Source organism: Wyeomyia smithii, chromosome 3, assembly GCF_029784165.1.
Source record: "Wyeomyia smithii strain HCP4-BCI-WySm-NY-G18 chromosome 3, ASM2978416v1, whole genome shotgun sequence".
NCBI lineage: Eukaryota > Metazoa > Arthropoda > Insecta > Diptera > Culicidae > Wyeomyia > Wyeomyia smithii.
The window spans coordinates 61373454-61388659 of NC_073696.1; the positions used below are offsets into that span (position 1 = coordinate 61373454).

Here is a 15206-nt window from a genome sequence, read left to right on the forward strand (position 1 = left end):
CGAGTGGAAGTCAACTACAAGTGGCATCTACAAGGTCGAGTGTAAGACACGGCCACTGTGTCACAACACGAAGCTGGATCGTCATTGTTTGTTCTGCGGAGACACTTGATTAATCCAACTATCAGCCGTGAGGTCGTGATTTAGACGTTCGGTGAAGTATTCACTTTAGAATTTTTATCATTATTATTGTTATTATTGTTATTATTATAATTATTATTATTATTATTGTTATTATTATTATTATTGTTATAATTATTATTATTATTATTACTATTATTACTATTGTTATTAGTATTAGTATTACTGTCTTTTTTTATTTTGATCCATTGTAGTTTGAAAAATTGTTTTTAAAATTTAATATCAACTACTTGATCCCCCCACCCCCCCACATTCGAATATTTATCGTTTGTGTGCGGTAGAGCGTAACGCCCCCGCAAAATGGACGACATGCAGGTGCAACTATTCCTGGATGTGGAAACAAATGGGGAAGAGATTGAGATCTCCCCCATCAATTCCCCTCTATCTTCCCCGCTACCTAGCCCCGTACCAAGGGTACCGGTAACACGGGTGAAAGCTTACCCAGATGCTTCGAAAGGTCCGTTCGTAGTTTTCTTTAGGCCCATAAAGAAGCCTCTTAACATTATACAAATAGGCAAGGACCTGGCAAAACAGTTTTCGGACGTAACCGAAATTACAAAGGTTAGACCGAACAAACTGCGAGTTGTCGTGAGTAGCTTGAAGCAAGCAAACGCAATTGCTAGCTACGAGCTCTTCACGAGAGAGTACCGCGTGTACATCCCTGCCAAAGACGTGGAGATCGACGGCGTGGTTACCGAAGGGAGCCTCACGGTCGATGACATTTTGCGTCACGGGGTTGGCTGCTTCAAGAACCCCCTGATTCAAGATGTAAAGATACTGGATGTCAAGCAATTGCATTCAGTATCCATCGAAGAAGGGAAGAAGAAATTCCTCCCTTCTGATTTCTTCCGTGTAACATTCGCCGGATCCGCACTGCCGAACTACATCTCTTTGGACAGGGTTCGTCTGCCTGTACGCCTGTTCGTACCGCGGGTCATGCATTGCCAAAACTGCAAGCAGTTAGGTCATACAGCCACCTACTGCTGCAACAAGGCACGCTGCAGCAAGTGCGGAGGCAATCATGCTGAGACCGCTTGCAGTGAGGATACTGAAAAGTGTCTTTACTGCGAGGGAACTCGGCATGACCTTTCGGCGTGTCCCGCGTACAAACAGCGCGAGGAAAAAATTAAGCGTTCCCTTAAGGAACGATCAAAGCGCTCTTTTGCAGAAATGCTTAAGAGGGCTGAGCCACCCTCGACAGGAAACATCTTTTTCTTTTTGCCAGCCGATGAGGGTACATCTGACGATCCCGTCGAAGGGTGTTCTTATGCCTTGCCAGAGGGATCTAGGAAGAGGAGAATGCTCAACTCTCCTAATCTTTCTCGCAAAGGTCGTAAGATAACCCCTAGCGGAATGACCAATAACTCCCCCGAACCTAATCTATATTTCCTACGACCTTACACGTAATATTGATTGGAAGTGTTATGAGTCTATTATAGCGCAATCTCACGAGGAACTTCCTCCGGAGGAAGAATACGCGTTCTTAGCTGGCTTGATAATCGACGCCGCGACTCAAGCTCAGACGAAACCGATACCCGGGGTAACGATTAGACAGCGCCCTCCCAACAAATGGTGGGACAAAGAGTGCTCTGAGCTGTACGCGCGAAGGTCCGCGGCGTATAAGGACTACCGGGAGTACGGCACTGTCAACCTGCTTCGAAAGTACGAGGCACTGGGCAGGCAGATGAATAGCTTAGTAAAGGCGAAAAAACGCGGGTACTGGCGGCGGTTCGTAAACGCGTTGTCGAGGGAAACAGCGATGAGCACTCTTTGGGATACCGCCAGGCGCATGCGGAACCGTGACGTTTCGAATGAAAGTGAGGAGTATTCAGATCGCTGGATACTCGATTTTGCCAAAAAGGTCTGTCCAGACTCTGTACCGGAACAGGAAACCTTTCGCGACGCGTTATTAGTAACTACAGAAGAGCCTCCATTTTCGATGTTGGAATTTTCAATGGCTCTCCTGTCGTGCAACAATAAGGCTCCAGGGTTAGATAGAATAAAATTCAACCTGTTGAAGAATCTACCCGACTCTGCAAAAAGACGCTTGTTGGACTTGTTCAACAAGTTTCTTGAGCTAAACATTGTTCCGCACGACTGGAGGGAGGTAAAAGTCATTGCTATTCGGAAACCCGGGAAACCTGCCTCTGATCACAATTCATATAGGCCGATTGCGATGCTCTCTTGCCTCCGGAAATTAATGGAGAGAATGATCCTCTTACGGTTAGACAAATGGGTCAAAACAAACGGGTTACTTTCAGATTTGGCTTTCGCCGGGGCAAAGGGACGAACGATTGCCTAGCGTTGCTTTCTACTGAAATTCAACTAGCCTTTGCTCGAAAAGAGCAAATGGCTTCTGCGTTCATGGATATTAAGGGGGCTTTTGACTCTGTCTCTGTAGAAGTTTTAAGCGCGAAACTTCATTCGCAGGGACTTTCACCAAATTTGAATAACTTTTTGCTCAATTTGTTGTCAGAAAAGCATATGTATTTCTCACATGACGATTCGACAACTTTCCGAATTAGTTACATGGGCCTCCCCCAGGGCTCATGTTTAAGTCCTCTCTTATATAATTTTTACGTCAATGACATCGATGAATGTCTTGCAAATTCATGCACGCTAAGGCAACTTGCAGACGATAGCGTTGTATCTATTACTGGTAGCGAGGCTAGCGATTTGCAAGGACCATTGCAAGATACCTTAGACAATTTGTCTGAATGGGCTCTTAAGCTGGGTATCGAATTCTCTCCGGAGTAAACTGAGCTGGTCGTTTTTTTCTAGGAAGCTTAACCCAGCTCAGCTGCAGCTCCTCCTAACGGGTAAAACGATCTCTCAGGTTTTAGTCGCTAAATATCTCGGGGTCTGGTTCGACTCCAAATGCACCTGGGCTTGTCATATTAGGTATCTGACACAAAAATGCCAACAGAGAATTAATTTTCTTCGTACGATTACCGGAACTTGGTGGGGTGCTCACCCAGGAGACCTTCTAAGGTTATACCAAACAACGATATTGTCAGTTCTTGAGTACGGCTGTTTCTGCTTTCGCTCAGCCGCGAACACGCACATTATAAAATTAGAGAGAATACAATATCGTTGTTTGCGTATTGCCTTGGGTTGCATGCAGTCGACCCATACGATGAGTCTTGTATAACAACCAATCAGAGGTCGAATTTTGTGTTTTAACGAGGCTTAAGATTTTCAATAGTACAATAGTTCGAACAAAAAAATTGCAATTTCCTGCATTTGGTAGGAATCTTAGAAGATTTTCTAATCGATTGCTGCAAAAACGAAGGAAATCCATCGAAAACTAACCGATTTCTTAGCATTTGAAATTGGACATATTTTTCACTTTTTTCGGTTTTAGATTTTCATTTCACATTCCTATGTAGCCGAACTTCCTGAGAGAAGTATTCTACTTCAAAATGCACTTGGCTCAGTTAAACATAATTTGTATCGTGCCGTGTCAAATAAACTATTTTAAACTAAAAAAAAACGATTGGCAATTCTTGGAATCCTCCCCACCTATAAATGATGCTGTTGAGTACTTGACCTGTGCTATCAACTCAGCAATCTACCGTATTGTTCCTCCGCGAAGACCTCTAAGAAAACCCGCTTGGTCTAATCCTCGTCTTCGGCATCTCAAGAAACAACGTTCCACGGCGTTGCGACATTATTGTAAAGCGCGTTGTCCAATTTCGAAGCATCGATTCAATGAAATCAGCAAGTTATACAGAAAATATAACCGCTTCCTTTACAAACGGTACACCTCCAGGATGCAGGGTAACCTCAGACGGAATCCACGACTATTTTGGTCGTTCGTGAATTCTAAGCGTAAAGAAGATGGTTTACCAGTAGATATGTTTCTTGGTGATTGTCACGGCAGCACATTGCTTGAAAAATGTACTCTATTTGCCCGTAGCTTTCAGCACAATTTTCATGAGCATACTGCTTCCGATGCCCAGGTTGATACTGCTTTAAGTTACCTTCCTAGAGATGTTATTGATTTCAATCTGCTTGAAATAACAAGCCGTCACATTACAACTGCCATTGATAAACTGAAATCATCCTTCGCTGTTGACCCTGATGGAATTCCGTCATGCGTTCTGAAACGATGTGCCTCTGTCCTTATTCATCCGCTATGCCTGCTGTTCAATTTATCTCTTCGACAACGCGTGTTTCCCTCCAGTTGGAAATCCTCCATTATGTTTCCCGTGTATAAGAAAGGTGATAGACGTGACGTGAAAAATTACAGAGGCATCACATCTCTCTACGCATGCTCTAAGGTAATGGAAATAATTGTAAACGACGCCCTATTCGCCAGCTGCAAACATTACATCACGTCGGATCAACATGGTTTTTACCCGAAACGATCTATTACGACTAATTCAGCCGAATTCTCTTCAACTTGCTTGAGAAATATGAGTAACGGTGCTCAAATAGATGCAATATACACCGATCTGAAAGCGGCGTTCGATCGAGTAGACCACAGGATACTTTTGGCTAAACTTGGGAAACTTGGAGTTTCATCTATTCTCGTGCAATGGCTTGGTTCCTACTTGATGAATCGAACACTCTGTGTGAAGATAGGAAGTGAGTTTTCTGCACAGTTCACGAATGTCTCTGGAGTCCCGCAGGGTAGCAACCTAGGACCGCTACTCTTCATGATATTCATCAATGATATTTCTTTGTTACTTCCGGAAGGTTGCCGTAAATTGTACGCCGATGATGTTAAACTCTTTAAAGTCGTGAGAAATTATGCGGACTGCGTTGAGCTACAGCAACTGGTGAATATTTTCAGCCTATGGTGCTCTAGAAACCTTCTTTCTGTAAGCGTTCAGAAATGTAGTGTCATCTCCTTCTATCGGACAAGGAAGCCAATCTTATTTGATTATACTATGTCCGGTCAGCCTCTATCTAGAGTGACACAAATTCGAGACCTAGAAGTTATTTTGGATACTGCGCTATCTTTCAAACTGCACTACAACGAGATCATCGCTAAAGCTAATCGACAACTCGGATTCATGTTTAAGATAGCCAACGAGTTTCGTGATCCGTTTTGTCTCAGATCGCTGTATTTCTCCCTAGTGCGGTCTATCTTAGAATTCTGCTCCGTTGTATTGCCTTGGGTTGCATGCAGTCGACCCATACGATGAGTCTTGAAGTGCTAGCGGGTATTCTTCCGTTGAAACATCGTTTTTGGAATCTCTCTTACCGGTTACTAATTCGATGCACAGTTAGGAACCCATTAGTAATTGAAAATTTCGAGAGGTTGGTCGACCTTCAATCTCAATCCAGATTTATGACTTCATATTTTGACTATATGGCTCAAGATATTAATCCTTCTTCATACGATTCCTCCAATTTCGCACTTTAAGATACTTCTAATAATGCTATATTCTTCGACACCACCATGAAACAAGACATTTCTGGTATCCCGGATCAATTGCGACCCCAAGAGATCCCTAAGATTTTTTCCAATAAGTTTGAACATGTTAGTTGTGATAAAAGGTTTTACACTGACGGATCGAATCTAGATGAGTCCACTGGCTTCGGTGTTTTCCACGAAAATTTTACCGCCTCCTACAAACTCGATGCTCCTGCTTCCGTGTACGTCGCAGAACTTGCTGCTATTCAGTACTCTCTTGGGATCATCGAAACCCTGCCCATAGACCACTACTTCATCTTCACAGACAGTCTCAGTGCCATTGAGGCTCTGCGATCGATGAAGACTGTGAAGCACACCCCGTATTTCCTGGGGAAAATACGGCGGTTTTTAAGTGCTTTAACAGAAAGAAATTACCGGGTTATCTTAGCGTGGGTCCCTTCTCATTGTTCCATTCCGGGCAATGAAAAGGCTGACGCTTTAGCTAAGGTGGGTGTTATTGATGGCGATATTTATGTAAGACCAATTGCTTATGATGAATTTTATAGCATTTTGCGTCAGAGAACACTCAACAGTTGGCAATTATCATGGTACTCAGATGAACTGGGACGGTGGCTATATTCCATTTTTCCTAAGGTATCGACGAAAGCATGGTTCAAGGGGTTGGATGTAGGTCGGGACTTTATTCGCGTGATGTCCAGACTTATGTCCAATCACTACACGTTAAATACGCATCTCTTTCGTATAGGGCTTGTAGACAGTAATCACTGCGTTTGTGGTGATGGCTATCATGACATCGAGCATGTAGTTTGGTCGTGTACCGAATACTGTGGTGTTAGGTCCGAGCTTATAGATTCCCTTCGGGCCCGAGGAAAACAACCGAACGTACCCGTTAGAGACAATATGGGGAGCGGTGATCTCCAGTACATGACACAGCTATACGGGTTTATAAAAAACGCTGGAATTAAAATTTGATTTTTTTTTTTATCTATTTGATCTTCCGGAAGGTTGCCGTAAATTGTACGCCGATGATGTTAAACTCTTTAAAGTCGTGAGAAATTATGCGGACTGCGTTGAGCTACAGCAACTGGTGAATATTTTCAGCCTATGGTGCTCTAGAAACCTTCTTTCTGTAAGCGTTCAGAAATGTAGTGTCATCTCCTTCTATCGGACAAGGAAGCCAATCTTATTTGATTATACTATGTCCGGTCAGCCTCTATCTAGAGTGACACAAATTCGAGACCTAGAAGTTATTTTGGATACTGCGCTATCTTTCAAACTGCACTACAACGAGATCATCGCTAAAGCTAATCGACAACTCGGATTCATGTTTAAGATAGCCAACGAGTTTCGTGATCCGTTTTGTCTCAGATCGCTGTATTTCTCCCTAGTGCGGTCTATCTTAGAATTCTGCTCGGGTATTCTTCCGTTGAAACATCGTTTTTGGAATCTCTCTTACCGGTTACTAATTCGATGCACAGTTAGGAACCCATTAGTAATTGAAAATTTCGAGAGGTTGGTCGACCTTCAATCTCAATCCAGATTTATGACTTCATATTTTGACTATATGGCTCAAGATATTAATCCTTCTTCATACGATTCCTCCAATTTCGCACTTTAAGATACTTCTAATAATGCTATATTCTTCGACACCACCATGAAACAAGACATTTCTGGTATCCCGGATCAATTGCGACCCCAAGAGATCCCTAAGATTTTTTCCAATAAGTTTGAACATGTTAGTTGTGATAAAAGGTTTTACACTGACGGATCGAATCTAGATGAGTCCACTGGCTTCGGTGTTTTCCACGAAAATTTTACCGCCTCCTACAAACTCGATGCTCCTGCTTCCGTGTACGTCGCAGAACTTGCTGCTATTCAGTACTCTCTTGGGATCATCGAAACCCTGCCCATAGACCACTACTTCATCTTCACAGACAGTCTCAGTGCCATTGAGGCTCTGCGATCGATGAAGACTGTGAAGCACACCCCGTATTTCCTGGGGAAAATACGGCGGTTTTTAAGTGCTTTAACAGAAAGAAATTACCGGGTTATCTTAGCGTGGGTCCCTTCTCATTGTTCCATTCCGGGCAATGAAAAGGCTGACGCTTTAGCTAAGGTGGGTGTTATTGATGGCGATATTTATGTAAGACCAATTGCTTATGATGAATTTTATAGCATTTTGCGTCAGAGAACACTCAACAGTTGGCAATTATCATGGTACTCAGATGAACTGGGACGGTGGCTATATTCCATTTTTCCTAAGGTATCGACGAAAGCATGGTTCAAGGGGTTGGATGTAGGTCGGGACTTTATTCGCGTGATGTCCAGACTTATGTCCAATCACTACACGTTAAATACGCATCTCTTTCGTATAGGGCTTGTAGACAGTAATCACTGCGTTTGTGGTGATGGCTATCATGACATCGAGCATGTAGTTTGGTCGTGTACCGAATACTGTGGTGTTAGGTCCGAGCTTATAGATTCCCTTCGGGCCCGAGGAAAACAACCGAACGTACCCGTTAGAGACAATATGGGGAGCGGTGATCTCCAGTACATGACACAGCTATACGGGTTTATAAAAAACGCTGGAATTAAAATTTGATTTTTTTTTTTATCTATTTGATAGATTACAATTCCCGTCATAAAATGAATGAAAATGATACACCATGGTGGAGACACTAAAACGAAGACTCGGCTTCTTCATGTTCACGCAGACACCTCAGACCAAAACTGCTCAAATGGAACATCACTGCTTAGCCATGTACAAATAAATGAATCCTGTAACTCAATATAGTTAAAATCAAAATTGTAACTCCCCTCCTCTCACCTTAAATCCCCACTAGCTCGTAGTCGGCAGCGAGATATAAAAAATGTGCCTCCCTCTTTTCCCTGCTAACTTAGAATTAAAAAAAAATCACAGGAAGGTTGTATGCAAAGCCACGACCGCAAGGTTGAAGTAGAATACTTTTGAAAGAAAGATAACCCGGCTGCTTGCGTGTCAGTCATTTTTTTTAATTTCATTTCATTTTGTTTGATATTTTGAATAAAGTGTATTGAATATTTTTAAAATTTTGCGCAAATGAGCAGTTGAAGTGCTGCCGAATTGTAATATGCACATTAAATACGACATCATTGAACGGAAACGGAACAAAGGCTACAGTTATGCAGAACGCGAATGACGGCGCGATGCGATTCGTCTTACCGTGGTGAAATGTACAGCTCTTTTTACGGCGAAGTAGAGCTATACATTTCAACACATTTCGTCTTGCCGAATCGCATCGCGCCGTCATTTGCGTTCTGCATCACCGTAGCCAAACACTAAGCGACGCAAATACATAATAATAGGCAGAGTATGCATGTAGATGAAGATAATTAACTTTGGATTATAGCGAAAATATTAACTCTTCAAATATTCATTTGTGTTCTTCAAATTTCAGTTGTTCAGTTTAATATCTGATGAAATATCTGTTTATTATCTGATGAAGGCTCTTATTTAGGCCAAATAATGCATTATTCAATTTACTAGGTCCATAACTCTGTCGACCGTGCTTGGGAAAGCAATTGTATAACAACCAATCAGAGGTCGAATTTTGTGTTTTAACGAGGCTTAAGAATTTTCAATAGTACAATAGTTCGAACAAAAAAATTGCAATTTCCTGCATTTGGTAGGAATCTTAGAAGATTTTCTAATCGATTGCTGCAAAAACGAAGGAAATCCATCGAAAACTAACCGATTTCTTAGCATTTGAAATTGGACATATTTTTCACTTTTTTCGGTTTTAGATTTTCATTTCACATTCCTATGTAGCCGAACTTCCTGAGAGAAGTATTCTACTTCAAAATGCACTTGGCTCAGTTAAACATAATTTGTATCGTGCCGTGTCAAATAAACTATTTTAAACTAAAAAAAAACGATTGGCAATTCTTGGAATCCTCCCCACCTATAAATGATGCTGTTGAGTACTTGACCTGTGCTATCAACTCAGCAATCTACCGTATTGTTCCTCCGCGAAGACCTCTAAGAAAACCCGCTTGGTCTAATCCTCGTCTTCGGCATCTCAAGAAACAACGTTCCACGGCGTTGCGACATTATTGTAAAGCGCGTTGTCCAATTTCGAAGCATCGATTCAATGAAATCAGCAAGTTATACAGAAAATATAACCGCTTCCTTTACAAACGGTACACCTCCAGGATGCAGGGTAACCTCAGACGGAATCCACGACTATTTTGGTCGTTCGTGAATTCTAAGCGTAAAGAAGATGGTTTACCAGTAGATATGTTTCTTGGTGATTGTCACGGCAGCACATTGCTTGAAAAATGTACTCTATTTGCCCGTAGCTTTCAGCACAATTTTCATGAGCATACTGCTTCCGATGCCCAGGTTGATACTGCTTTAAGTTACCTTCCTAGAGATGTTATTGATTTCAATCTGCTTGAAATAACAAGCCGTCACATTACTACTGCCATTGATAAACTGAAATCATCCTTCGCTGTTGACCCTGATGGAATTCCGTCATGCGTTCTGAAACGATGTGCCTCTGTCCTTATTCATCCGCTATGCCTGCTGTTCAATTTATCTCTTCGACAACGCGTGTTTCCCTCCAGTTGGAAATCCTCCATTATGTTTCCCGTGTATAAGAAAGGTGATAGACGTGACGTGAAAAATTACAGAGGCATCACATCTCTCTACGCATGCTCTAAGGTAATGGAAATAATTGTAAACGACGCCCTATTCGCCAGCTGCAAACATTACATCACGTCGGATCAACATGGTTTTTACCCGAAACGATCTATTACGACTAATTCAGCCGAATTCTCTTCAACTTGCTTGAGAAATATGAGTAACGGTGCTCAAATAGATGCAATATACACCGATCTGAAAGCGGCGTTCGATCGAGTAGACCACAGGATACTTTTGGCTAAACTTGGGAAACTTGGAGTTTCATCTATTCTCGTGCAATGGCTTGGTTCCTACTTGATGAATCGAACACTCTGTGTGAAGATAGGAAGTGAGTTTTCTGCACAGTTCACGAATGTCTCTGGAGTCCCGCAGGGTAGCAACCTAGGACCGCTACTCTTCATGATATTCATCAATGATATTTCTTTGTTACTTCCGGAAGGTTGCCGTAAATTGTACGCCGATGATGTTAAACTCTTTAAAGTCGTGGGAAATTATGCGGACTGCGTTGAGCTACAGCAACTGGTGAATATTTTCAGCCTATGGTGCTCTAGAAACCTTCTTTCTGTAAGCGTTCAGAAATGTAGTGTCATCTCCTTCTATCGGACAAGGAAGCCAATCTTATTTGATTATACTATGTCCGGTCAGCCTCTATCTAGAGTGACACAAATTCGAGACCTAGAAGTTATTTTGGATACTGCGCTATCTTTCAAACTGCACTACAACGAGATCATCGCTAAAGCTAATCGACAACTCGGATTCATGTTTAAGATAGCCAACGAGTTTCGTGATCCGTTTTGTCTCAGATCGCTGTATTTCTCCCTAGTGCGGTCTATCTTAGAATTCTGCTCCGTTGTATGGTGTCCATTCCACAACTCCTGGATTGCCAGAATTGAATCCGTACTACGTAAATTTGTACGATATGCGCTGAGATTCCTCCCTTGGCGCAATTCCTCAAAATTGCCAGCCTACACTGATCGCTGTCGGCTTTTAGGAATGCAAACTCTTGAGCAGAGACATTTCGAGGCGCAAGCTGTATTCATTGGTAAAGTTCTTTTTAATGAAATCGACGCCCCGGAAATCCTCGGCCACCTGGATATATATGCCCCCGAACGATCTCTCAGACCAAGATCCCTGTTTAACCTGCCTCAACGCAACGCACAATATGGTCAATTCGACCCAATACGCTTTATGTCGGCCAGCTTTAACACAGTAGCAGATGCGTTCGATTTTAATATAACTGGCACAGCTTTTAAAAATAGAATTCGCGTTAGGTAACCTTTTGTGATAATTTATTGACATTGTTCTAGTATTAAGCTTTTCATTAAGACACACACTCTGTCAGATGAATTTTAATAAATTATAACAATTATATTTATTTCCGTGCATGAAGCATGGAAATACGTTAATATTCGAGTTTGGCTCAACTTGAATGCATTGAAATGCTTAGCTTTCGTTCACAGAGAAATCTGTTCACAGTCTTATGTACCGAAAAATATTCAAATAGTTCGACGTATATGTTGTACTTTCTTGAGAACCTATAACAAAAATTTTGAAGAAATTAAAACATTTCATACATTTTTCTTACTGCGCATTCAAAAGCATAATAAAACGCAGTGTGTATCCATAAAAACGATCATTTCCAACCAATTTTAATTGGAAACCCCTAAATGACAGTTCTTGATGTTTAAAGAGAGTCTTCATCACCAATTTTTTATCGGATCAATATGTTTACATCCCCAAATCAAAAAGTTTTTTCTTTTGAATTAAAATATACAAGGATTCGTTAAGTAATGTTGCATCGATCTATATGAGATAATTTTCGTTAAATGTCTTTTATTACATAAAAATAAGCAATCAAATTGCTGGATGACTATTGATATAGCATGAAGTAAACAATAAACGTGATTTCACTTAGCTGTAAAATTGTTTGTCATAAGAACCAGCTGAAATTTTAGGCAGTGGCTCATAAACTACAATTTATCCTCTACTTGAACGTTAAAGGTTTTCTTTTCACTCGCTTTGTTTTGCACAGATCACATTGTCGACCCATTACAACAACAAAAAATAGTTTACATTTACTAATACTAATACTCGATACTTTTACTGGAATCATAAATGGAACCAAATCATCATTCTAAACTGAGCTCGACCTTCTCAGTATTTTCGAGCGTACATTTCGTTCCCACTTGGAACCCTAGGTACGGTTTGCTCGTGCGAAATAGAAAATTGGTTCAACGACTCGCCAGAATCGGCCCTATCTTCGATGAAACGGAGCAAATCAGGCACCTTAATCACCGAGAGTGTTGTCGTGTCCTCCTTTGGCAAATCAGCGAATTCCAGAAACTCAGTTTCCTCGCTGACCTGCACCGTCATCCGTTCGTTCTCTTCCAGATAGATATCCAGGAACTCGGAATCAATCTTCAGGCCAGCTTTTTCGGCCTCCTCCAGGCCGAACACTTTGGCGTCGGTAGTGCGAACTTCGGTAGCCAGACTCGGCGGTATCTTGCGTATGTCCTCCAGTTTAGCCATTATCAAGCAACCGAAGTCGCACAGGAACACCGAAGGACGGCCATCACCAACGGATTCCAGTAGGACACCTCTGTACCAAGTCTTCATGTTTCTCACCAGACATAATTCGTTCAGACGCGGTGTGTAATGTTCGGTAAATTTTTCTACTTTTTTGCCGTAACATTGCAACTTTTGCTGCAGGTCCTCTAGATACTCGAGATCTTCGTAGGCAATCAAAGTGACGCGAAAATCCAGTTTGATCGTGGTACGGTTTAGTATCATAACATCCTGTTTGGGGCTCGAACGAAGTTGTTTGTGAGCAACCTTTTTGTAGTCGATGAAAGATTCCGTATCCTCGATTACTTTAACTATAGGTATGGTAATGAGTTCATTGATGCGTTTATTAACACTTATTCCTTCGATCGTGCGCAGTTGAGCATCAACCAAATTACCACCTTCAAGTTGGGATTTCATTTCTAACGGTTTATTGATGAGACCGTTGAGATACTTCATAGCATTTTCAATGTGACCGTACTCATCAGTTATATCTTTGAGATGGACCTTGTGTACACGAACTTTACGCATTTTGAGTTCTTCGTTGTTGAGCTGCCTAAGTTCCTCAAAGGGAATCAGCTTTACCAACCCGTATTCTATGAAAACGCAGTGCGCTAATTTTTTGATCATTCGAATAATCAAGACGCGAGCGTAGATTTTCAGCGGTTGATATAGGGCCAAACAGATGTTACCCGGTTCTGGTGGATCGGAAAGTGTTGCAGCATTCAAGCCCGATTTCGCCATATCACTTAACGTTTGCAGATACCTAATGTTGCTTTCTTTTTCCAGGGATCGAACAAAAACTCGCTCCGGACAAAGAACCGATAGGATCGTTACATGGGAATCTTTGGGGAACTTTTCCTGTGTTAAGCCGTCTAGTTCCTCAAAACAAGCTTTGTCTGTTTTGCCTGATACAGAGGATCGCAACTTCACGCCTTTCAGATGACATACATCGCGGTGTTTTTCGTAGTCAACTTGCTGGCAATGAGCCGAACAATAAGAAGCTTCACAGATGCTACATTTGAAGAATCCTCGTTGTCCACAGGCAACACAACGTGTTTCTGGAAATAGAATTCGTTGCTCGGCTGATAAACCTCTAAAACCGTAAGTTAGGCGATTTTCGTCACTTTCGATCAATGTGACTGGTTTAACCGCCGCTCGTTGCATCAAATTTCCAAGTCGTTCTTTGTTCTTTACGTGTCTAAAAGGGAAGAAATGAATGTTCACTTGTTTCAAAAAAAAAAAAAAAAACAGATAAATTTACTTACATTTCATTCAAGCCCTGATCGGCACTGTCTAGCAGCGTAACAATGCTAAATATTTGATCAAAATCGACGAAATTCAGCGGAGACGATTTGGTTGCATAGAAATTTGCTGTTGCTAACGAATTCTTTTTCGGGTACCTAATTTTTAGTGGGATCGAAAACCCGGTCTTGATTCGTCTTTGTGCTAGCGTGTGCTCCCAATTCTCGCCCTCGCCAAAAGCCTCAATGGATTGCACTAGCTTTTCTCCTGGAGCAGGTTCGAATGGTGGAGGAGGGGCAGGAAAGTTGTCAGCAGTAGTGGGCATCGATTGCTTCTGGTGTGCGAAAGCAGGATAAAATTGAAAGCCTAGTTTTCGGCTCAGCTCCTGAATGGCAAAGCATGCTTCACTAAAAAAAAACTTATGAACTTGAAATAAGAAACACAATAACTTAACTTACTTTTGGTTAGCAAACTCAACAAAAGCGTAGTTGCCATTATCCCTCGGTTTGTGTACACTAACAACCGTTCCATAGGGCCGACAAAGTGACATAAGCCCATCTTCCGTTAGATCCTGGGTATTTTTCAGATGAATACGTACTGCAGGAGAGTCACCGGTAGGCATATCCTGGCTACCAGCACCATCCAAACTAGACTCGGTAGCAGCTGCCACTGCCGCTGCGGCTGCTGCTAACGCACCCGGCTGTTGACGGTCATCCAAGTTTGCTCCTGGGCCACGGTCGTAGCGATTTAACAGTGGATCACAATAATCGCGATGCATCTGGTTAAGTTCTTCCTCTAGATCGGCAACGATAGAGCCACGTATGGTTGTATCTAACTTGCTCATGGTCGCTGTTATTTAATACGAAATATGTACAAAAATTTGCTGAGTTAGCACAAAATTAGACACCCGATGCACGTTTTTCAGAGTCTATTTTGTTTCGTGTTGTTGCTGTTTTGATTTTGACCGGCATCTGCACGCTTTTTAATAGTTATACAGAAATGAGTAACGTTCAACTCATCATTAAACCACACTTAAAATTTATTGCCGGGTCTCGGTAATATATTGCCGAGAACGGCACCACTGAGTGCTCGGTTGAAGTAAAAAATGTCAGCTGTCACATTTTTTCGTAAATCCCGGTTCACCAAACTGAAATTTCGGCACAAAATTTTCGAAATCCGAGTATTCAGTTAGGT

The 15206-nt window shown here is 41.9% G+C and overlaps 1 protein-coding gene across 1 annotated transcript; it reads right to left on the reverse strand.

Moving 5' to 3' along the window:
* Positions 1-11984: 11984 nt before the first annotated feature.
* LOC129729332 (uncharacterized) lies at positions 11985-14979 on the reverse strand. Its single transcript, XM_055687844.1, has 3 exons — positions 14471-14979; positions 14036-14419; positions 11985-13968 (listed from the first exon to the last, which is right to left on the reverse strand). The coding sequence occupies exons 1-3, from the start codon at positions 14854-14856 to the stop codon at positions 12360-12362; spliced, it is 2379 nt and encodes a 792-aa protein (XP_055543819.1). The 5' UTR covers positions 14857-14979; the 3' UTR covers positions 11985-12359.
* Between the last annotated feature and the right edge of the window lie 227 nt (positions 14980-15206).